This window comes from Elephas maximus, chromosome 11 (assembly GCF_024166365.1).
Source record: "Elephas maximus indicus isolate mEleMax1 chromosome 11, mEleMax1 primary haplotype, whole genome shotgun sequence".
In the NCBI taxonomy this organism is placed as follows: Eukaryota; Metazoa; Chordata; class Mammalia; order Proboscidea; family Elephantidae; genus Elephas; species Elephas maximus.
Genome location: NC_064829.1, coordinates 77,467,755 through 77,493,664, shown reverse-complemented (window position 1 = coordinate 77,493,664; position 25,910 = coordinate 77,467,755). Strand labels below are relative to the sequence as shown.

The 25,910-nt window shown below is 37.0% G+C and overlaps 1 protein-coding gene across 1 annotated transcript in view; it reads right to left on the bottom strand.

The window, feature by feature from the left end:
• DOK6 (docking protein 6) overlaps positions 1 to 25,910 on the bottom strand; it is a 436,821-nt gene that overhangs the window by 231,789 nt on the left and 179,122 nt on the right. Inside the window, exon 3 of the mRNA XM_049902004.1 lies at positions 5,021 to 5,135. Within this exon, the coding sequence (XP_049757961.1) occupies positions 5,021 to 5,135 (115 nt within the window). The remainder of the gene's footprint in view (positions 1 to 5,020; positions 5,136 to 25,910) is intronic.

Here is a 25,910-nt window from a genome sequence, read left to right as displayed (position 1 = left end):
ATTAAAGGCACTATAATGGAAGGTTATTATTTTAATATTATGTCTTCCTAGCCAAGGAAATAATCTGTTTATATTCTTAAAGAAGATTTTGTCCTTTCCTTTATATAGCACCCTTCTTCTTAAATTCTCTCTGCGTACTTTCAGCTTTTGTCGCTACGGCATACTGCTATAACTTTTGCTGTTTTTTTATTTAGAATTTTAAAAATATATTAAAAGTGAAGAAAATATCAGATTTTCTATGCTAGCTTCACAAAATAAATTACAGCCACTTCCATTTTTTAAAATGAGTTGTTATAGCTGTAAATATTGAAAAGAAACGTTAGTTTTAAGATAGAATTCAGATATCAAAAATTCTGCTCTTAGTACTCTTTAGAGTAACTGAGTTTTAATTATCTTTTAAATCTTCAGTATAGGCCAGGGCACGGAACACTACTTGGTACATAGTAAAAAAAACATAGTAGGCACTCAATAAACATTAATTTTTGAATACATGCCATAATGATGACCAGGATTCCCATTTTAAAATGAAACAAGAACAAATGAAAGTGTGAAGTGTGAAGAACCAGCAAACTAAGTATATAAAAGATGAGCTGTTGTTGGGGTAATTGAAATGTTGGTGGTTCCAACACACTTAGTGGCTACGCACGAGCAAGACTGGACAATTTGCTCCCATAAAGACTGAAAAAAAAAAAAAGAAAAATCCCAAACCTGTTGCGGTCTAGTCAACTCTGAATCACAGCAACCCTACGGAAGGTTTCCAAGATGTGGCTGGAGGGTTCAATCTGCTGACATTTTTGTTAGCAGCCGATCTTTTTAACCACTATGCCACCAGGGCACCATAAAAATTACAACCTGGAAAACCCTATGGGGCACCTCTACTCTTTCACATGGGTTACTGTGAGTCGAAAATTGACTCCATGGCACCTAACAACAACAACAACATGGTCTGTGTTAACCTAAAAATTGGGCGTTTGAACCTACCGGCCTCCGCAGGAGAGAAGACCTGGAGATCTGCTCCTATAAAGATTACAGCCTAGGAAAACCTAAGGGGCCGTTCTACTCTGTCATACAGGGTCACTGTGAGGTGGAATTGGCCTGACAGCACTTAACAACAGCAGCAGCAACTGTGGTGAGAGGCAGGCTATCACGGGCCTGAAGCTTCCCTATTCTTCTGCTGAGTGTGCCAGGCTGCAGTGGTCCTTACGGAAAGTTTCTGTAGTATCATACAGACAACGAAGTACACCCAGGCAGCCACTGTGTAACTCGAGGTAACTGGTGGTCCCTTCTGGAGGGAGGGGGGCTGGCTTGTTTGTTGCTTGTTATGTTTACTGCTAGCTCAGCAAGTGTTGGGCCCTGATCTGAGTTTCTCAGCAGCGACACAAACCCACTGCACGTGCAGGCATCCATCTAGGCTTGTCACATTGCCTCTGTGGGATCTGGGGGAAAAAGGAGTCAATACAAATATGCTGAGGCTCATGCCAATCACTGTGTCTTGAGTAACAAAATCATTTTTCTCTGATCCAAGAGTCTCTTGTCATCTGCTAGGTTCCATGAAGTAGTAACAAAAGATGAAATTATTAGGTTCTGAAAACCAAAAATCAGTTGCCATCGAATGGGCTCTGACTCATGGCAACTCCATGTGTGTCAGAGTAGAACTATGCTCCACGTGGTTTTCAATGGTTGAATTTTTGGAAGTAGATCACTAGACCTTTTTTCCATGGTGCCTCTGGTTGGACTTGAACCCCCAACTTTCAAGTTAGCAGCCGAATGTATCAATGATTTGTACCACCTAAGGTCTGTATTAGCTTCTAAGTAGAGTAAAATACCAGATCCTCTACAATTTTTGACACACATTCCCTACATCTTAGAAAATATGAAATATTTCAGAAGGACTGATATTGAAATAGAGTTTTTTAAAAATGTTTTATTTAGAAGTTATCATAGAATCATAGGGACTTGCAGTGACAGGACAGAGAGTTCCTCATGTATCCATCAAAGTTTGCTCCAACGGTTACATTCTACATCATTATAGTACATCATCAAAACCAGGAATGTGATGTGGGTACCGTGTGTGTATAATTCAATCTCATTTTATCACGTGTAGATTTGTGTAACCGCCACTCAATCTAGATACAGAACTGTCCCATTACCACAAAGATCTGCCTCACGCTACCCATCATAGTCACATGCATGCCTTCCCTCTGACCTTTCTTAACCACTAGAACCACTAATCTGTTTTCCATCCCTATGATTTTGTCATTTCAAGGCTATTATATAAATAGAACCATATAGTATGTAGCCTTTTGAGACTGGCTTTGTTCACTGCTAACTAAAAGGTCAGCAGTTCAGACCCACCAGGTACTCTTGGAAACCCTGTGGGGCAGTTCTACTCTGTCCTTTAGGGTCGCTATGAGTCAGAATTGACTCGATGGCAACGGGTTTTGGTTTTGTTTACTTAACCACTACATCACTAGGGAAACCACCAGTGGTTAGGAGCTACATCTGCTAACCAAAAGGTCGGCAGTTTGAATCTACCAGGCGCTTGTTGGAAACTCTATGGAGCAGTTCTACTCCATCCTATAGGGTCGCTATGAGTTGGAATTGACTTGACAGGAATGGGTTTGTTTTTTTTGTTCACTTAGCATAATTTTCTGGATATTCGTCCAGATTGTTGCATGTATAGCTTGTTTTTTTTTTTATTGCTGAGTAATATCCTATGGTGTGGATGTACCAGTATTTGTTTATCCATTCTCCTGTTGAGGGACATTTTGGTTGTTTCCAATTTTGAGCTATTACAAATACAGCTACTGTTAACAGTCATGCACTGATTTTTGTGTGGCCATACATTTTCATTTCTCTGGAATATAAAGACTCAGGAGTGTGATATCTGGGTTGTAAATAAACGAAGTGTATGTTTAATTTTTAAGAAACTTGCCAAATGGCTTTCTAGAATGACTGTACCGTTTTACATTCCCGCTAGCAATGTATAACTGATCCAGTTTCTCCCATCCTTTCTAGTACTTTGTGTTGTCACTTTTTAAAAACTTTTACTTTAGCCATTCTCATAGGTGTGCCATGATACCTCGTTGTGGTCTTAAGTTGTATTTCCCTAATGGCTGGTGATGTTGAACATCTTTCATGTGCTTATTCGCCATCTGTATATCCTCTTCAGTGAAATGTCTTTTCACGTCTTTTATCCATTTCTAATGAGATTTTTTAAAAACATTGAGTTCTGAAAGTTTTTTTTATAGATTCTAGGGAGGAGATCTTTGGCTGATATGTGATTTGCAAATATCTTCACTCAGTTTGTAGCTTGTCTTCTCATTTTCTTTTGTAGTGCAAATGTTTAAATGTTGATGACAGCTTATTTATACTGTTTCTTTTTGTTTTCTGTTAGGGATCATGATTTTGGTGTCATGTCATGTCTACATCAAGCCCTAGCTCCTCAGTCCCTAAACTGTCTCCTATGAAATCTTCTAAAAATTTTTGTAGTCTTCAAAGTAATATCAAAAAACCATTGCCATTGAGTCGATTCTGCCTCATAGTGACCCTAGAGGACAAAGCAGAACTGTACCAAAGAGTTTCCAAGGCTGTAATCTTTATGGAAACAGGCTGCTACATCATTCCCCCATGGAGCAGCTGGTGGGTTTGAACTGCTAACCTTTAGGTCAGCAGCCGAGTGCTTAACCACTGTATCACCTGGGCTCCTGCATAATAGATTCCAGTATTACCATAAAATGGGTCACTACATTTTTAAAAATGTAAAACAATGCCCAGTTTTAAAATTGAAAAATGAAAACAATAGTGAAAATTATCTTTTTTGAAAACCAATTTTCTGGTGTTTATTAGTTTTAATGAGACTTTTTTTAAGAACTCAGAAAAAAATGAAGTGCTACAACAGTTTAAGACAGTAGAAATAATTTTGGAATTAATATATGATAATAGCAAAGTTGGGACAAGTTCAAACACAAAATGGGGATTCGTATAGCCAGTTAACAGAATTCTGTGCAACTCCAAAAAAGTCAATTTTAAATGATAAAATAAGGTCAGATAGCTATTGAAAGTACGGCAGAAGGACTGACAGATAAAAGCATTCAAGGAAAGATGAACACTTTGATAAATGTCAACTCAGTTTCACAAAACTAAGATAAGCATGGACGAGGAGGTGTGAGCAAAATGACATCGTAAGTTTTAGAATAATATAGCCTGGTATTAATTATACCTATAAGCTCTAACTCCATAAAATCAGAAGCTTTATTTTCCTTAAAAAAGTTCAACGAAGCTTTAAGACTTACCTATTATTTTAAATTCACCTCTTTCAAGTCCTTAGTAACTTGTACTTTCATCCATTATAATGAAGGTATGTACCATTTCATTGAGCAGTCTTTTTTTAAAAAAAATATTTTATTGAGACATTTGAGCAAAATCTTTAAAAAGCTATAATAAACCACTTAAAATATTGTATAGCACTGGAATTCCAAAATGAAAAATACTGCAAACTCCAGCTATGCACTGCCTCGTGCCTCAATAATGTCACAGTGCTGGAATGCTAAAATTCAATCTGAAATGGATTTACTTGTAGTACTGAGAATTCATGAAAGCAACAAACTGACTAAATTTTTTAAATGTGTAGGATGTGGGCAGTGCTCTACCTCACTTTTGCAGGGCAGATTATTACCCTACCACACGCCTACAGCACCGTTTGGCAAGAACTAAAATAGCAGGCACATGCTCAGCCTAACAACATCTCCAGAGCACTGTTTACTTAACTCTCAAAGCTTGAATGTAAACCTCAAGAGTCCTCAGACCACCTGGGAGCAAAATCCAGACACAGACAGATAACAAACAAGCACCCCAAACGTCTGTAGAAATCAATATGCTAAGCGTGTACTCAAGTCTTCCACAGCACATCTTCATTACATTAAGCCCTCTCATTCAGTACTGCATCATAATCCATCTGGACCATTGTCTCAGGAGCAGCTCAGTTTCCTCACGTTGTAGATGGGCTGTAATTGCTTACCTGACTCGCAGGCAAATGTCTTTGACGTTTCATCATGAAAAATAATCGCCACTGCATGCTTCTTTGTCTCTCGAGGCAGTCTCGTTATGTTTTTGATGTTGTGCAGTTCAGTTACCTTGAAAGAAAAAATTCTTAACTTAGTGTACAACATATACTTTATGCTGGAGTGTTTAAACAAAATGATCAGTTATCACTGTCTTAACCGCTTCCCACCACTTATTTGTACTCATGTCCAATTAACTATAGCTGAAAACAGTACAGGAAAAAAAAAATAAGTCTTCTATTACGACCCCAACTTTGGTCACAGATTATAATGCTTGCTAAAGGCGCTACGGTGGTGCAATGGTTAAGTGCTTGGCTGCTGAAAGGTTGGCAGTTCGAACCCACCCAGCCACTCCACAGGAGAAAAGACCTAGTACGACCATAGTCAAGATGCAACTAATACCTGTCCATTGACAGAGACAGTGATTCCAAAATTAAATATAAACAAAGGAGCCCTGGTGGTCCAGTGGTTAAGTGCTCAGCTTCTAACTGAAGGGTCTGTGGTTTGAACCCACCAACCGCCCTGCAGGAGAAAGATGTGGCAGTCTGCTTCCATAAAGATTACAGCCTTGGAAACACTGTGGGCAGTTCTATTCTGTCCTATAGAGTTGCTGTAAGTCAGGGTCGACTCAGTGGCAATGGGTAAATATAAGCAATAGACCCTGTCCTTGGAAAAATGCACATAATGTTAACAGGTCCCTATAACCCCACTGCCTCACCTTGTTCCCTTTTGGAAGCCCACCCATGATTTATGGACCAGCTTAATAAATTTTATTCATTTGGCAATTAATAAATATTTAATATATCTATGAATTTTAGCTTTTAGCTCTTTATTGGTACAAGTTATTCAGCTACAACCTGTGCATCTTTATTCCCTCATGGTTCATAGAAACAGACTAATGTTTATTTCATCAACTTCTCTGCAAACCCAACATTGAAATACAATGTTATATGAGGTAGTTTTTTTCTAATTCCCTTCTTAACATGCTGAATTTCATTTTTTTTTTTTTTTGCTAATATAAAAGGTTTATTTCTGGTTCAATAGTGTTGGTAGGAGATAGGCAGAATTAACTAAGATAATGAACAGCCAATTAATATCTTTGTCATGGCATCCTACAAGGACATATTTGAAATAATAAAATATTCTACTTCTTTCATCATAAAGTTAAAATAGTTTTGATAATAGTGAGCAATATTTTGATTTTGGCAAAACTATAGCTAGAATGATTTTTTGAAATCATCTCTTAAATACCACAAATACATTCATTATCTTTTCACTATGCCTTAATTTTCCTTCTACAAATATGGAATTGTCATTAATACTTTTGATGGATATTCTGTTAGACACAAGAACTAAATACTAAATTTTTACTTTTATGACTAACCTGGACCTGCTGCCGTCCAATCAATTCCGACTCATAGCGACCCTACAGGACAGAGTAGAACTGCCCCATAGAGTTTCCAAGGAGCGCCTGGTGGATTTGAACTGCTGACGTCTCGGTTAGCAGCCATAGCACTTAACCACTACGCTGCCAGGGTTTCCCTTTATGACTAGGTAGTTTTTTAATTCTATTTATCTTATGTATCCATGTATCTATCTGCACACACACAGACACACACATGCATCTATCTACATACAAATACATGTGTATATCCACACACATACACACATACATATAAATATATATCTTCTAGAAAAATATTTTATTATCTTTATCATTTAGTGTGGTAAGCCTCAGGAAATGTATGTATAAATATATCTGTATTTTATTACATTATATAAATTATATAATGTAATATTTTTATTACATTATTTTATATAATTAGAATATTACATTATATAATTTACATTTTATTACATTATATAATTACATTATATAAATTAGAAGTTCCCACAAAAAAATGAAAAACCAAGTCACAGGTAAGGGAGGGCAAGCTGAGGCAGTAATGTGCATGGAAATGGGCAAGTGTCTCTGCTGAACTGGAAACGAAAGGGAGATGGTGAAAGTTACTTCTTCAGGGTAATCATCTGATTCATTTGGTAAAAATAATCAGATAATTCCCTCCCCGTAAATGACACTGCTGAATTAGGAGCTATGAGGAGAGAGGGTAGGAGTGAGTTTTAGTTCAAATATCATATCTCTTTGTTCTTGACAAAATTTTAGTAGATTTTCTTGAATGAGTGTTTCTTCATTTACTGTCTGCCCTCAGGACCATTTTCAGAGATGTTCAATGTGCAGTTTTGATTTTTGCTTTAATAATTTCCACCCGTTTCCCTGGGTAGCATTCTGCAGAGTTCCTCATTCGGTCATGCTGAAGAGAAACTTGTATCTTTTTGATATATTGTTTCTCTTCTTACTGTGTTCATATTTCCTTTACACCTTCCGGTGTATTCATAAGATGTTATATACCTGTTCTAAGGTCCTTTTCTACCCATTCAATTGCGACTGTCATTCTAGCCTCAATTCTATTGAGTGACTATGAGTATCTCTCTCACATTTCTCATATAAAAGGGGAAGATTCTAACGCCTCATCATTCATTATATTTTCCATAGATCCAGAACCAACCCACTGCCGTCAAGTTGACGCCAACTCATAGCGACCCTGTAGGACAGAGTAGAACTGCCCCATGTGGTTTCCAAGGAGTACCTGGTGGGTAAGAATTGCTGACGTTTTGGTTAGTAGCCATAGCTCTTAGCCACTATGTCACCAGGGTTTCCTTTTAGTCAGTGGAAAATCCCTTATGAGAGGAAGAAAAATTTTCTTCTGTCCCTAAGCTTACTGAAAGCTTTTAAATATATTTTTAAAGCATGAATGAGTTTACAATCCTATTGAATAATTTTTTCTGAAACTATTAATTTCGACATATAGCTCTTACTCCTTTAATATACTAATATAGTGAATGCCATTAATAAAAAAGTATCTTTGCATTCCTAGGATAAATTTATCTTATATAAAATGTTACATTTAATACACTGTTCTATAGATTTATAAATTTCTATATACTTATAGATATTAATGGGTTAATATACCTTCAAAATTAAAAATGTTTGCATGTGAGTTTGGCTTTGATTTTTTCTTGTTCCATTTATCTTGTTTCAGTGAATTTATAATTTAAAAGTAGATTTTTAAATTTCTAAATGCAATTTAAAAGTTCTTTTTTTTAGTATACTTTACTTTTTAGAGCAGTTTTAGGTTTACAGAAAAATTGTGTACAAAGTACAGAGATCCCCCTCCCCCTTGCACAGTTTCCCCTATTACTTACATCTTGCATTCACGTGGTATATTTGCTACAATTGATGAGCCAATATATTATCATTAACTAAAGTCTATGGATAGTTTACATTAGAGCTCACTCTTCATGTTATAAGCAGTAAAGCGCTATAACAAGGTATAAACATTAAGTATGTCTAATTTTTATTGATATAAACCTATCAAATACTATTACAAGTAACTGTAAAAATATGAAGTTTTAGATGTACATATTTTGGTTGCATTTAAATTTGCAATCTGAGATGCAATTTTACTCTTTTTAGTTAGCTGTGCATTTCATGGCTTTTGATTATATAATTCAGTTTTATGTCTAGGGCTCCAGTCAAAAAAAAATGTTATTCCTTTCATAAACACATTTACAAAAGTGTCACATTTGAGTATCAATCATTTTTACAGGAATAAATATGAGGACACCTTGTAGGATCTAAGACTAATGACTATTAGATCTCTGTCATAACAGGAACTTGAGGAGCCCAAAGCAGGAAGTGCTAAATCATGCTGTATCTTCCACTTCCTGTAATTTTTTTCTTTATCCTTGTAATAGCCATATCACTAATTGTGGAAATGACCCCTTCTGCTATTCAGTATCTTTGGGATTTTGGGTCTTGCAGTATGTGTTTGGAGCCCTAGTGGCTTAAGAGCTGTGGCTACCAACCAAAATGTCAGCAGTTCAAATCCACCAGCTGCTCCTTGGAAACCCTATGGGGAAGTTCTACTCTGTCTTAGAGGGTCACGATGAGTCACAATTGACTTGATGGCAATGGGTTTTAGTGTGTGTTCGAATCAATAGATATTATTCTAATTGTTCCCATGAAACCCTAATGCGCTGATGTTAGCAGCATTCCCGTATTACAGATAAGAAAGCTGATGTTCGGAGGGCTTAAGGGCATGACTATTCCAAAGCTACACAACTCCTTAACAGAGGGACCCAGACCCACACCGAATACTGACTTCTGTGCACCCAATTCCCAGAATTATTTGGTTTCTTCAGTGAATGTTCTCTAAAGAGCAATGCCTTTGACAAGGGTTTCAGTTTTGACTTGCTTGATCAATGATCAGTGCTTTTCATTTTACCACACATGCTTTAATGTGAATGAAGGATGTTGCTGAAAGGAAAAGACCTAATTTCACTCATAACTCACAATGCAATGTCAGAACAGAAATCAGTCACTACCTAGAATGCTCTAAGTGCAGGGAAAAATGTATAGATATATTTAATACGTTTTTAGTTAGCCTCCATTTTTGAAGATGGTGTATCTCTCTGACAATGATTAGGATATAATAGAAAGGCAGTTGAAATGATAAATTCACGACCAAAAATCATACCCATGTCACATAAAATATCTGCAAAATAAAATTACTTGGCTACAGTTTTAAGAGCTTGATGCTGTTCATTATACTTTCTTCTAAAATCTCTGATGGCCTAGACTTCTAGCCTCAAAATAAGAGCAAGCTCATTGCTCAGGGCTGCTTCCCAGACTTTAACGGAGCACTTTTACGCTGTCAATGAGTTCCCGGTTCTGTCACATTGCTGGAAAATTTTTTAATATATCCATTACTCGTATTTGTTCTTCTCTGCTTATAATGACTTCACATAAGGTTACTATGTAAAAATTAAAATGGGTAAGATGAGTGATTTTAAGAAAAATAAACAAAAAAAGTTTGCTTCATATATATGTATATATATGAATAAGCTATATAAAAAATATATGTATAATTACATATGTGTATGTACCGTTCCCCTTCCAGGAAACAAATTAGACTCCAATATCTTATAGTTCCCGAGGATTAAACCCTGTGGTAAATGATGAGAACGCTTTTTTCTTTTGGAACAATGATTCACATATTAAGACAGGGAACAGAGGGGCCCCCAGATCTGCAAACAAAGTAAAAAGAAATAGGCCAGAGTGCAGAAACAAAGCCATTCCCCAGAATAATGGGGCAGGGTATCAGAAAACAGCCTACAAACTTCTTTAAAGTTGTCTTTCAGAAGCAGCTGGATAAAACCAGCCCTTTTTTTTTTTTTTTTTTTTTTTTAGGATAAAACCAGCAGAACATCCACCTGTGACTGCTGTGTGACCTTCCACCAGGGGCAGTGAGGGGCTGCAGCCTCAGCTGGAGAATCAAACTTGGGGAGCGAGAGGCTGTGTAGGCATGACACCCCATAATAAGTTCTGCTATGAATCCCAGAGGCCTCTGGGACGGGAGCCATCTTAGAAAGATGCTGCGCTCACACCGTAGTTAATATATCCCCACCTACGCCTATGAATAAACATGAATCTCTTCTGGCCCTAGAACTTTTAAAAAACCAAGGCAAGTCTTTTGTTCTGTGAGAGCGGGGTAAGCATAGCTTAGGCCCTCCTCATCGACGCTTGCAAGCCTCTTCAATAAAGCTTTGCTGCATGCCTTACCTGTTCATTCTTGACCAGTGAGAGGCAAGAACCTTGTTCACTTAAAGGCATAGAGACTCTGGCAACAATATTGTAAATTGAGCACATTAAAGCATGTTTTCGAATAAAGTTTACTGAATTTCTAAGTGGTTAAATAATTGACTCGTGATATTTAAGCCAATGTTTCCAACATAGTAAGTTGAGGTTATATTTAAAAAACAGATGATTTTCAAATATTATTTTTACCTAAACAAAGGATCTTACCAATACTAAGTTGAGTCTTAAAGAAATGATTATGTACTGCCTGAAAATTATGCTAGAAGGTGAGCATAGAAGGGATATACTGCTATATAAAATACATTATATACGATATCTACTTGTACCAACAATGTCATAAAAACATTTACAATTCTGCTCAAGGGTCTTTCCCCCAAAAGATTTTTATTTATGAATGCAAAAGAATATACTAGTCAATAATAGAGCATACGCTCCAAAGTTTTCAGAGCTCAGAAGAGGAGTGCTTATGTTTTCAGGCAATCAAAGTTTAAATTAAATCGTGGGACCTAGCATGATGGTGGAAGATCCAGTCGAGACTGTAGAGATCTACACTTTTTAAATTAAATCCTTCCATCTCCAAAAACACCTAAAATATGTAAAAGAACATTACAACAAATATTGCGGATTACATCTTTTTTTTCCTCCCGTAGCAAAAATCAACAACACTAACTAGGGTAAGGTTAGCAAAATGCAGCCCGCACTGGGGATTTTCTGACTCCGGTGCCTCAGGCAATCCAAGGGAGGGTGTAGTTCAAACCATGCGTTTGCTCTTCTGTGAAATGTGCATTTAGAAATGCAGGCAGCTTCTTCACACACGCATTTTGCTACCGTGGTTTCCAGAATATTGAAAAGCTTTTTGTTGTTGCTCAGAAGTGTGATGCCATCTGCCTCAGTGTGCATGCTAAGAAATTAAAGAGATGCCAGAAAAGTGAAGTACTAAAGGGGAGGAGAAAATTTTACTCTTCAGATTGTCCTGAGGACGATGACCAAGTGTTATGCTAGATTGTCAAAGGTTATAAAATTACATCAGAAAATGTCTGAGAAGTTTGTATATCATGGGAATTGTTCCTCTTTAATTCAAAATCTGTTTTTACAATTTAGATCAAGAGGACACATAGATATATATACACACATATATGTATATATACGTACACACATATGCATATATACATGTGTCTATTTCCAATTCATTTCGATGTCCTATCCTCATATTTTAACTCAGCTCTACATGAATTTACCATCCAGTAGGAAACTGTTTGTTTGCTCGGACAAAAGAAACTTTTAAACTGATGTTTTAAAATGTCTCTGTTAATCTAGACCCTGTCAATTTAACATAAAAATAATCACCAATATTTACTAAGATTGTGAAATCCTAGAGCTTTTCTATATTTATTATTGTAGCATACAAAATTTTAACACATATTTCTGAAATACTGACTTTTTACATGCTTATAAAAACACAGGATATTGGGGTTAAAGCCTAATGAAAGCACTGAGATTATTTTAAATGAATACGAAACTAACGGAATTTAATTGAAAAGCAAATCATTTGAAAATAACTCTGGTTGTTTTTAGGTAGCTCTAAGTCAATAAATACCTTGATCAAATGATTTAAAATATTTAAGTGTGATAAGTGATAGAATGAAAGCCTAAATATAAATATGCTTAAATGATGACTTTGTTAACTGATGCTATTTAATTTTTGTTTCAAGGAGTAATCCCTCAGCGATTCATGGTGCTAAGAACAGAGAGTTCAAGGTTATACACATAGCCTTTTTTCTTTATGGCCTCATAATTTAGTTTGGGAGACAAGACTAGAAATAACAGTGATAAGCACTATGATAGAAAACAAAACCGCAGAAGCACAGGGGTAGAAGATCTATGTTTTAATTTAGGGATTCTGCCATGGAAGTGGCACCTCGATTTTAAGTATAAATAAAAATAATACAGATAACTTCCAAACCATAACCTCCAGCCTGACTTTATTCAGGTGGGTTATATATGTTGATAATTCCCATGTGAAATATTAGAACTTATAAATTATTAAATATTTATTTAAAGATAACAATAAACTCATTTCATAACACAAATACCATTTTAAATTAAAAAATTCCCCCAAATAGTGAGAAGGGTGGCAATGGTTTTACATTTTTTGCAAAACTTTTTACTGTTTGGCTTAATAAGGGGCAGCTTGATTGTTTGTATCTGCTTTTAAATGGAACCTGTTGCAATATGTTCTTTCGATTAAAAAAGTATATGAAGAAAAGAAGGCCTGTCACAGACATGGAGCTGTAAAAGAGAAGACTATTTATAAAAGCATTTTCAGCCAACTGTGGATATTCTTCTTTGATTCTAACTTCAAGCTTGAAAAATGTTCTTAAAAGGTTTTCCAGGGGGGAAGCTGACACCATGTCAATATAATTTTTTTTGCTCTGCTCAATTAAAATTCCTAGGTCTACTTTCAACTTTCAATGGGTGTTTTAGTCATCATGGTTTTGTAACATCATGGATTGGTCATTGAGAAAATATTGGTTCACTGAGTTATGCAGGTCTTCCAAATGTTGACACATTTCATAACACATTATTAGAAATATTCATTATCGTCACCCCTGATTTCCTCAAAAAACTCTAAGTTTTGAGAAGCTGTCAAGTGCAAGGATGCAGGTACAAGTTTCCTAAATTTTCAGTATCATGTGAAAACTTAAATTTTAACGTTGTCAATAAAACACTGTCAGTTATTTTCCTTGAAATGACAGGCTCACTTAATTCATTTTCAAGAAACTACCTGACAAATGCCCAAGTGTGAATGACTATAGGTATTCTGTCAGTCATTCTTTCATTAAAAGTGGTGTTCCTTAAGTTAATCCATTGCCGTCGAGTTGATTCCTTAAGTTAAAAAAAAAAAAAAAAGGCTGGCTCCCTTGCAACTTCAACAATCACACAAGTGCTCTTTCTCAAGAAAATCACTGCCTATCAGTACATGTTCTTATCGTTTCGTCAAACAGAATATTAAAAAGACATTCAGGGATCTAGATGTAATACAATTAATTTTTACTGCTTCATCAAGTGAAATGAAAATGAAATTAACATTCATTTATTCAAGAATGAAATGAGTATTGGTATTTTCTGTTGCCACTGCCTTCATATGTGCCGCAGTTTTACCCAGTTTGGCTTTTGCACCAAAACAAAGTGCAAGTAAAAAAAAAAAGACAAATACCATATTAAGATTTTGATGAAAAGAGCATTGTCTCTGTTGTTTCAGTTATAGCCCCCTCGCTCACCCACAACACTCGATCCTGTCATAGAATTTGTCAATTCCACTTCTAGAACATTCCTTCTATTCATTCCTTGCAGTTCACATCTCGGTTCCTTCAGATCCTTATTTTTAACTATCTGAAATATTTCTGTTATTTTTCCATTAGCCTACACACTCCTGGTCTTCCACTGTATTGTTCATACTACTTCCTGACTATTATTAAACTAAACATTTAACCATGTTCTTCTCTGATGTAAAACCATTTAATAACACCTGAAAAATAAAGTTCTGACCCCACAGCAAGGCCTTCAAGATGCTCAGTGATCCAGCCCCCACCCGCATATCTCATCTCGTCTTTCTCCACAATCCTGAACACAAGTTATGTTCCAGCCATGTACAAAATCTTTCAATTCTCTTGAATGAAAATGTGACACTTACAGATTACACAGACTTTCACATATTCATTTGCCTGGAGCACCCTGCCCTTGCATTTTCTTGTCATTCTTCAAGAGCAATGCACACGTCTTCCCTGTAAATCAGTTGCTCCAGTTGATTCCAACTCATGATGACCCCGTGTGTGTTAGAGTAGAACTGTACTTCACAGGCTTTCAATGGCTGATTTTTCAGAAGTAGATATCCAGGCCTTTCTTCTGAGGCATCTCTGGGTAGACTCTAACCACCAAACTGTCAGTAGTAGCCAAGCACACTAAACCTTTGTTTCACCCAGGGACATCTGTTAAATGACTATTTCTTTCATATCCTGTGGCAGAAGTAAAGACTAAAGAATAAGATTTGCAATGGTAGCAGAATATTTTTGGGAAAAAGCAATAATGATGGCACAATCTGAAAAACATAATCAATGTCACTGAATTTTAAATATGGAAGCTGTCATACTGGCCACTGTTTTGGTGTATATATTTTCAAGACACTAAAAAAAATAAGAAATAGAATAGGATTTGCCGCTTTGGGTTGTTTGCTCTAAGAGGAAGAGCATACTTGGATGTTTTAAGGAGCTGTATACAGAAGACTAAACATCAGAGAGAAAAACTTTGTTTCAGCTGTAATTCAAAATGGTTGATTAGATTTTACTTGCTCTGTCACTTGATAACCAGAGGAATGTTCTATGGGTTGAAGAACACAGTGGTATTTTCTTCAGTTAAGCCGATGTTTTCCAGAGTGATTTTATGTGCATATTTAGCAACATTTAGAGTGAACAAATTAAGATTTATTGTACAATTTAAAAATCAGCTTGCTGTCTAAGTTATGCATCCGTCCTCTTAGCCTAACTCTACAAATTAAGCTAAATATTGGCGTTCAGTGCCGATCTTCACTGCTATAAAATTGCATTTACACTATGTAGATAGGTAGCAGGTAGTACACACGAAAATACTATATTTCTTGAAATTACTAGTAGTTCTAAAGCACCTCTTTTCCACTTACTGTCATGGCAATTGGGATTAGATACCTGCTTATTTAGGTGCTTGATTTCTTTTTAAACCTAATTATGTCCTGAAAACTGAAAGAATATTAACTTCTGTGTTTAAGTAGAATCAAATGAATTAGAACATCAGAAATACATTATAATTTTACTAATAATTAACCAAAACCAAACCAAACCCAGTGCCGTCAATTCTGACTCATAGCACCTACTAATAATTAAAAAAAATTACTAATAATTAATTCTTATACTAATAATTTTGCTATTTTGGCATTTTACTAATCTTCTATGGTTGCCTTAAGTCAGAGTTTTTATTTTTCCAGTAAAATAGTATTTAGGAACAAGTTTAATAAAATTTCATTATGATAGTAAATACTGATTTTCTAGTAAGGAAACAAGTTAGGAATTTTATTGAGTTTGTTTTTTATTATTACAATTAACACATATCAACTCTATGTGTATAAGACCATAACTTTTATAACAACTTAGAGACTGATATTACACCATAAATTCTATGCTTCAATACATGATTAATACACAGAAATCTTACCTACTGCTTCCTTCCAGTTAAATTTACATCATTTTTCTGATAGCTGCTTTCTTAACTTTGCTTCCCGTTGCTGATGAAAATTAATATGCACCACTGAAAAATATCAATATAACTTATTCTTAAAGCTACCTGAACAGATACCATGTGCTCTGATATGGTTCTCCCATCTTCACTATTTGAATATTCCAACATGTTCACTATCCATACTTAAAAGTCTAGTCTTTTATATTTTTGACAGATTTTTTAAATATCTTTGACAGATTAAGATATCTCAGATATTAAACCATATTAAGAAATGTGTCATCTGGAAACTAATTACTATGGATAAAATGATATTAAAATTGGAATTAACCACAAAATTCACTGTTGGCTATCTCCAGCTCCTTCTTTCTTACCAGAACCTGATTTGCTCACTCATCCATCCCTTCTTCATGCAAGCCATGTGCCATGGTGGGAAGCTGTCATCACCCCTAGCAATGACAGAGAACTTGTTTTCCAAAGGTCATGGTCTCCTTGCTGGTGACTGGTTCAGGAAAGGGAATATGACTCAAACATGGCTAATGAGATGTAAGGACAATTTTTCTGGTTGGCTTCTGATAAATGTTTCTGCCTCAAAGAGAGCCTCAGGACAAAACCAGCCCACTTTCCCAATGGATGCTGTCCTGTCTGCACGTAATAGCTCACAAATGCTACAGCTACCATTCTACTAAATCAGGGGTGAAGGCAACACTATGGATAGCAGAGCAGAGATAGAGAAAAACCCTGGGTCCTTAAATTTCATTGCTGGGCAAGAGTTACTAAGTCAACCAACCCTGAAGCCAGTTTCTTCTTCTGTACATGCTCTAATATATGATACTGCAATTTTAAAAAGGAGTTTTAGTTTGTTATCTGCAGCCGAAAATATTTTAAATGATAAAGTAACTTCAGAGCTAAGCTTTCTTCATTTTACCAATGGGAAGTGACTGTCTCAGTTTGGGTGGCTGTCACAAGTGAGTTGAATACATGGCCAGAGTAAGGGCCCATGTCTCCTATCTCCTGGGCCAGTACGCTTTCCACCAATTTATGCAAAAACCATTGCTCTGAGAGGCATGTGATTTATTAATGGCAAATAAAGATGAATCAAGAAGTCATTACAGGAAGGAGAATTTAATTGCAAAAGAGACTCAAATTGTAAGGATGATAGAAGTCCAGGAAAACCTCCTTATCTTAAATATTATAAAAAAAAAATAATCTATCTTTAAGTTTGAGAAATGCAGAAAATTAATAAGCATATTAAGACGAAATCTGCATGCTTCTTTCTTGTTCTACTTTATCTGCGTGTGCAAATTTAGCATGTCTAATAACATGCTTCCCTGACTCTAAGAACTAAAATAATATGAAAACAACTCAGACAGCTGCAACACCACTCTTAACTTCGAGTTCAACGACTTTATTAGACAGATATTAACAGTTACTATACAGCTACTTGAGCCCTTGTGGCACAGTGGTTAAAGAGCTCAACTGCTAACTAAAAGATCGGCAGTTTGAATTCACCAGCCGCTGCTCCTTGGAAACACTCTGTGGTAGTTCTACTTTGTCCTGAAGGATCGTTATGAGTTGGAATTGACTCAACAGCAAAGGCTTTGGTTTTGTTTTTTTGGTATACAGCTACTATGGCTTTACTTAGTAGCTGTACAAAACTAAAACTTTCATTTATTGTAGTGTGTTGATCAATGGCACCTGAGAAGATACATTCAAACCCTATCCCCTGAATTTGTGAATGTGACCTTATTTGGGAAAAGGGCCTTTGCAAATAAGTGTAGGATCTTGACATGAGACCATCCTGAATTTAGGGTAAGCCCTAAATCCAATGAGTGTCCTTAGGAGAGAAGGGCAGAGGGAGACTGGAGACAAAGACACAAGGGAGAAGGTCATTTGAAGATGGAGGCAAAGATTGGAGCGATGCCATCACCAGCTAAGAATCTCTGAGAGGCAGGAGGAAGGGCTAGGAAGAGTCAAGAAAATATACTTCCCTGGGGTCTTTGGGGGCAGTGTGGCCCTGACGACACCTTGATTTTGGATTTCCAGCCTTTGTAACTGTGAGAGAATAAATTTCTACTGTTTTAAGCCACCAAATTTGTGGTAATTTGCGATGGCAGCACTGAGAAACTAACAATTGTACAGAATTATTTCATGATGAACAGTTCTATTTGTGTTATAAAGTTAATACTCTTGAATAAAAATAAAATGAAAGAAAAAATCACTGAAATATTGTATATATTCATAGTTCCTTATAAGATATTAATTTTTTAAAGAGCAACAGACACATTTCTATATATTTTGTGTCACTTAAAGGGATTAAGGGGCCCTGGTGGTACAGTGGTTAAGCCTTCAACTGCTAACTAAAAGGCTGGCAGTTTGAATCCACCAGCTGCCCCCTGGAAACCCTATGGGGCAATTCTATTCTGTCCTGTGGGGTTGCTGAGTCGGAATTGACTCAACAACGAGTAATGATATTAAGTATGTTTATTCACCTTTTTTTTTTGATTAATCAAAAATTCACACAGCTGTGTAATGTAGTACCTTAGTTAATAGTGCTATTGTAACAGAAAAACTACAAGCAAGCTGCTTTAAAGAAATTTATTTTCCCACAGTTCAAGAGATTTTTGTTGTTAGGTGCCGTTGAGTTGGTGTCAACTCATAGCAACCCTACCTACAACAGAGTGAAACCCTACCTGGTCCTGTGCCATTCTCATGATTGTTGTTATGCTTGAGCCCACTGTTACAGCCACTGTGTCAATCCACCTTGTTGAGGGTCTTCCTCCTCCATGACCCTCTAACCTTGCCAAGCATGATGTCCTTCTCCAGGGACTGGTCCCTCCTGATAACATGCCCAAAGTATGTTAGATGAAGTCTCACCATCCTTGTTTCTAAGCAGCATTCTGGTTGTGCCTCTTCCAAAACAGATTTGTTCTTTCTTATGGCAGTCCATGGTATATTCAATATTCTTCACCAAAACCTATTAATTCAAAGGCATCGATTTTTCAGTCTTCATTATTCAGGAGGTCAGAAGTCTAAATTCAGGGCACTGGCTCTAAGGCTCTCTCTCTGTGGCCTCTGGAGGTCCTTGTCTCTTCTAGTGTTCCTTAGTGATCTTCACATGGCATTTATCTTCCCTCCTTTGTGCTTCTTTGTCTGTGTCTATGCTATTCCTTATAACTCAGAAGTGATTAGATTTAGGACATACCCTACACTGATATGATTTCATTAACATAACAAAGAATACCCTATTCCCAAATGGGAAATGCTATTCAGCTGTATACATCCCCTCCTAATGGAGGCAGCTGTGCTCTTCCTGAAGCATACTGCGGATGAACTCGGGCTAAGGTACAAGGCCTGTAGTGTCATGACTGGGCCAGTGGCCAAGGCATGCCTTATGAACAAAAAGAAAAACAACTGGGCCTGGACATGTAGTCACTGGAACCAGTGGCTGCTCAGGGACTTGGAAGAAAAACAATTAAGCCTGAGCCCCAGCTGGAACTGCTAGGTGATGGCACAGCACTACTCTAGTCCAGCTGCCACCGTGGACTGTCCTGTATATAAGTTCCCAACTAAACCATATGTCCCAATTCCTGGTTCCAGAGTCTTTCTTTGGTCTGCTGGCTACGCGGCTGATCCTAGGTCCAGATGCTACTGGGTTATCACTCAGCAAGGGTTTAAGATTCCAACTTGTATTCTGTCGTGGGGAGGGGGGAGACAGTTCAATCTATACCATGTGGTTTCCACAGAGACTGGATGAATGACTGAAGGACAGCCACAGAGACATGGAGGTCCACTAGGCAAGTGCTCCTATCATTGAACTCCATCAGTATCAGGGTTTCAGGGGCAAACTCTGTGATAAGGTCATAAACAAAGATCATAAAGCAGAAAGCTTTTCTCTGAAAAATTATGAACATTCAGTGGGGGCCAACAGCAAGGCTGACCTGTTACTAAGCTTCTTACCTCTGGGATTTTTATCCTCTCTCGACTAAGGAACCAGTGATTAGGGGTGGAAGAAATCCACCTCCAGAAAGAGAGGCAAGTAAGAGGACCAGGTGTAAAAGTTTGATGTTCCACAGGCTTTGGTCCTGCTCAGTTCTTTGCCTTGTTTATAATCCATACACGGCCAAAAGTAACTTTTCTTTACTGATTTGGGCACATTGACAGGGAACAGAGAAGGAGCCCCATGGAGACCTGTCACCAACCAGAAATGTCAGGCCAAAGAATGCTGGAGAAGACCATCAGTGGTGCCCACTTTCTTCTCTGTAGTAGATGATGAAAAGATCCCAATCTGTCCTCTTCAAACAGATCAACATTTATTTGTACAAACATCTTTATCTCTCTATGGTCTATGATCAAAGTTGTTGGTCATTTTCACAAGGATCTTTTGAAAACATGGCTAATTTCAAGGAAGTCATTTTAATACTGTAATTTTTGTAACTCTATTTCTTGCTACTATTTCTGGACTCAAAACATAGGAATAGGTACTAGTTGAATGAAGAAATTCAATGCTCATTGTGCACATCTGACAGCTAGAAGGAACTATCATGAGTTGCCCAAGATTGTTGAGCCTCCATTATATAGGAGACAGAACATATCATAGAAAGAAGGCAAGTACCAGTGGCAAGAAAAATAATTGATGGCAACCTAAGGACAGTTGCTGCAAAACTACTGTTGTGGCTGTTGAAAAGACACAAAGCTATGATTCGGTACAAACCCTGTTGACTTACATAAACTTTTTAAAAACTGTCACAAGTGTGGGTTCCAAGTGGAAAAAGGAATGGGAAAGTCTAAGATAGACTGCTTGCATGTTGACTTTGTATCTATCTGTGAATGGTATCCAACGTTGAATCATGGCTACATAGACAGCCCACCAAACTTGTTTCTCAGGCAGGACCGTACGAGTGGGAAAAGAATGCAGTCCATTCGTACACCCCATTCCAAGTGGTCTGGAAAACACATTGACTTTTACCCAGTAAATTATACAATTCAGTGAGAAAAAAGGGACAAATGTAATCTAATCGCATGTGATAAAATCATCCCACAGTCCACAAAGAAGTTAAATAGTAAAACTGCACTTGTCATATGTGAAAAAATAGAATAGAAAATAGAATCAATAAGGTCAGGTTATTCTGTATTATGTGTAAAGACACATACACACATATCTATTATGAACAAAAAAAAGACTTTTTTTAAGCACATTTGGGTTATTTGTAAAAACTGACCACTAATGAGGTAATAAGAGAGCCTTAATAAATTAAAAAAACAGATATTATACAGATTCCATTCTACAGCCTTAATACCATATAATTAAAATTTACAACAAATGGATGATATTTTTATGCAAATAACGTGTGCCTCCTACTTTTTTTTTTTCTACGTTTGTTTGCCAACTGCACCCTTCCCACCACAAGGTATTTTTGTAAACACTGCTATACCAATGTTTTACATGTTCCTGTAAAAAAAATTAGCACAGTGCATTTATGAAATACCTCTCTGGGGGAGAGCTGGTTGGCAAACTAACATACGAGGCACGCATTATTTTTGTAAAAATACAGTAGCTAGCCCATACATATGAAAACTAAGTAAAATATATCTAGAGACCATATGAGTTGAAAAGGAAGTTATAAGCTAAATTACAAGACACTTTGGTTTTAACAAAAATGAAATACTCTAAAATTTGAATAAAAAAATATGTAGCTTTAAAAAATATTTCTCATGAACAGAATAGGTAGAAAACAAAGAACTTAAGCATTCAATTGAAGAAGTTTTAAAAAAAAGCAACAGCATTTTCAGAAAGAAGTATAATAAAGGACAGAAATCAGTGAAATGAATTTAAAAAACCAAGGCATTCAACAAAACCAAAAATTTCATCTGAAAGGAGACTTCTGGCATCAGATCAAAGAAAAAAAAATGTGAAAATAGATCAAATACACGGTGAAATGAGAAAACGGAACACAAAAATTTAAATATTAATGGAAGCTTTTCGGTTGTATACTAATTAATTAAAATATAGGTAAAAAGATATATATACATATACATATATTTAGAAAATACAAAACGCTAAAACTGGCAATAAAAAAAAATTTAAAAGTACGTACTCATTTCTTAAAAGCCCTATTTATAGACAATTTCATAATTGAGTTTTACTGAGCTTTCAAGGGACAGTGAATTATTATCTTCAGCAAGATATTTCAGAAACCTGAAAACCAGCAAAAGCTGCTAGTTTCTACCACCTTTTTTTCATATTGATCCCAAAACCAGATAGGAAAAATATAAAAATTATATGGCTGTATTTCATCTATAAATGGGGGGGGGGAACCCTAAGATGCAAGTTGAGTTTATCCTAGGAGTGAAAGTATAGTTAACATCAGAAAGTCTATTAATATAAATCTCAAAATTGATTAAATGATAAAAAAAATCACACGATTACCTCAGCAGATCAAAAAAATAATATCACTGATAAATTTCAACACTTTCTATAAGAAAAACTCTTACTATAACAGGAACAGAAGGGAACTTCCTTAACTTAGAGGTTATATACCACAACATTTTACTTCATGCTGAAGTATTAGACACATTCCATTTATTACTGAAAACATGACGGGTAGTCTTTATCAGGTCTACTGCTGGTCATATCAGAAAATATAAAATTCTTTCACAGCTTCTAGTAGACTGATTTATAAATCACATTGGCCTGAAATATGCCCCCTATCTGTAAGAAGTCTAAGAAAGTGGTCATTCAGTCTTTTTTAGTCTCTACTGTGGAGATGGGAAAGGAAGAAGTGGGTTATACAAATGGGTGTTGAGTTAGCAATCAAGTTAAATCCCATGCCTGAATCATCAAAGTTGCCCCGTTTCACTTCAAATATGATATCTATAATGCATATATCTCTTCTGGGCAACTAGGAAAAGACAGTTCTTACACTTTTGCCACCCTAAAAAATCCCTACCCAAATAAAAGATACAAATTTAAATGGCAGGCCCTAGAGTTAGATGGCAACATATAACTTCAGAGCAGCATTCCCTGCTCCCTTGAACAAATAATCTGAAAAAATGATACACGCAAACCCATAGATTTTGGGTTTGCTTATATCATTTTTTCAGATTATTTGATGTAATAACTTTGACCAATGTACTTCCACTGATTAGAGGAAGTGTCATCACAGGGCTGGGCAACTGAGCTCTGAGAAGCAGCAAACAAGTTATCAACCACTGGGCCAGACAAGGGTGTCAGATGGGTACCAGTGGTAGGCAGGATTCAGAGATGGCTCTCAAGATTCCCCAATCTCTGCTGTACATAACCCTGTATTAGGTTATGTTTATGGCACAGTTAACCTTAAAGAAGGAAAGTTATCTGGGTGGGCCTGACCTAATCACATTAGCCCTTTTCAAAGCACAGAGTTTTCCCTGGTCACAGAAGAAACAGTCAGAGAATTTCCAAGTACAAGATGGATTTAACGCGTCAGATTGCTGGTTCAGAGATGGAGGGACCCGTGTATCAAGGACTGGGGACAGCCTCTAGTTGCTGAGATCAGGTCCCTTGTAGACAGCCAGCAAGGAAGTGGAGACCTTAGTCCTGCAGCTGAAAGGAATTGAATTCTGCCAACAACAGGAGGTACTTAGAAGCAGATTTTTCTCCAGAACTGTCAGACAAGAGCTCGGCCCAGTAAACGTGATTTCAGCCTTGTGTAACCCTGAGCAAGCAACCCAGCCACGCTGGGCCAGACTTTTGAACAATGGAACTTTGAACAAACAAATGGGTGTTTATGTTTGTGGTAACTTCTTACACAGCAATATAAAACTAAGACAGTCTCCCAATTTATTGTTAGTGATGGAACTGCAGAAAAGATTCAACCCTTGGGAACAATGATGAGCCTGACCATATCAGCTTACTTGCAAGACAGAACTGGAATAAAACATGGGAAGCTGAGTTATTGGCCCACCATCAGGGAGTTCACTACACCAGCTCTAAGACCATAAGAACATCATGGTAGCCTCAAGCCTAAGAGAATATCACCTGAAAGGAAAATTTCCAGTAGCCAAGCCAAGTCCTTTACAAAAGGATAAGGAAGACTAAAGGAAAATTCAAGACTACCAAAAACCACCTTAAATTTTAATTTTATAGCATACTCGATATTTAAATATGATTAACTTGATTCAAAGGCATAGAAAGGGAGAATAACAGAGAATTTTTTAAGCAGACACTGACTCTATTTCTGCTTCTCCCAAACAAACAAAACTTATTTCTCTGAATATTGTACAGCAGGAATTCAACCATGTCTTCAAATTATGTGTGACCATTCTAAGAAAAAATAGACCATTTATCAACAAAACAAGTAATTTTACTAAGTCTCAAAGCCCACCAAAAGACCAAAAACCAAACCCAGTGCCGTCGAGTCGATTCTGACTCATAGCAACCCTATAGGACAGAGTAGAACTGCCCCATAGAGATTCCAAGGAGCACCTGGCAGATTCGAACTGCGGACCCTTTGGTTAGCAGCTGTAGCACTTAACCACCATGCCACCAGGGTTTCCTCAAAGCCCACAGTTGTCTAAATAAACTGTTTTCTCATCAATAAAATCAGTTCAGTGGTTGCCCATAGGTATGTAATCAAGGGTTATTCACTGCTCAATTAAAATTTTGCTGCTGTCTTTAATAGAAGCTATAGTTTTTTTATAGGCTTTATTTTTTTAATGTTTTTAATTTTTTTTTAAATTGAACTTTAGATGAAGGTTTACAGAACTAGTTTCTCATCAAACAGGACTCACATTGTTGTATGACATTGGTTAACAACCCCACGACATGTGAACACTCTCCCTTCTCAACCCTGGGTTCCCTAATATGAGCCTTCCTGTTCCCTCCTGCCTTCTAGTCCCTGCCCCAGGGCTGGTGCGTCCCTTTAGTCTTTTTTTGTTCCATGGGCCTGTTCAATCTTTGACTGAAGGATGAACCTCAGGAGTGACCTCAATACTGAGCTGAAAGGGTGTCCGGGGACCAGACTCTCAGGGTTTCTCCAGTGTCTGTAGGGCCAGCAAGTCTGGTCTTTCCTTTTGAGTCAGAACTTTGCTCTACATTTTTCTCCAGCTCTGTACAGGACCCTCTATTGTGATCCCTGTCAGAGCAGTCAGTGGTGGTAGCCGGGCACCATCTAGCTGTACTGGACTCAGTCTGGTGGAGACTGTGGTAGATGTGGTCCATCAGTCCTTTGGACTAATCTTTCCCTTGTGTCTTTAGTTTTCTTCATTCTTCCTTGCTCCTGAAGGGGTAAGACCAGTGGAGTTTCATAGATGGCCACTCACAGGCTTTTAAGACCCCAGACACTACTCACCAAAGTAGAATGTAGAACATTTTCTTTATAAACTATGTTATGCCAACTGAGCTAGATGTTTCCGAGACCATGGTCCCCACAGCCCTCAGCCCAGCAACTCAGAGAGTTTGGATGTGTCTGTGGAGCTACCATGACCTTGAAAAGGTTTTAAATTATTAAAAAAAAAAAAAAATACTACATGACATTGACTGCTCTGATAGGGATCACAACAGAGGGTCCCAGACAGAGCTGGAGAAAAATGTAGAACAAAATCGTAACTCAAAAACAAACAAACAATAAAAACAACCAGACCTATTGGCCTGACAGAGCCTGGAGAAATCCCAACAGTATGGTCCCTGGACACACTTTTAGCTCAGTAATAAAGTCACTCTAGAGGTGCACCCTTCAGCCAAAGATTAGACAGGCCCATAAAACAAAATGAGACAAAAGGGGCACACCAGCCCAGGGGCAAGGACCAAAAGGCAGGAGGGGACAGGAAACCTGGTAATACAGACCCCAAGGTCAAGAAGCAAGAGTGCTGACATGTTGTGTGGG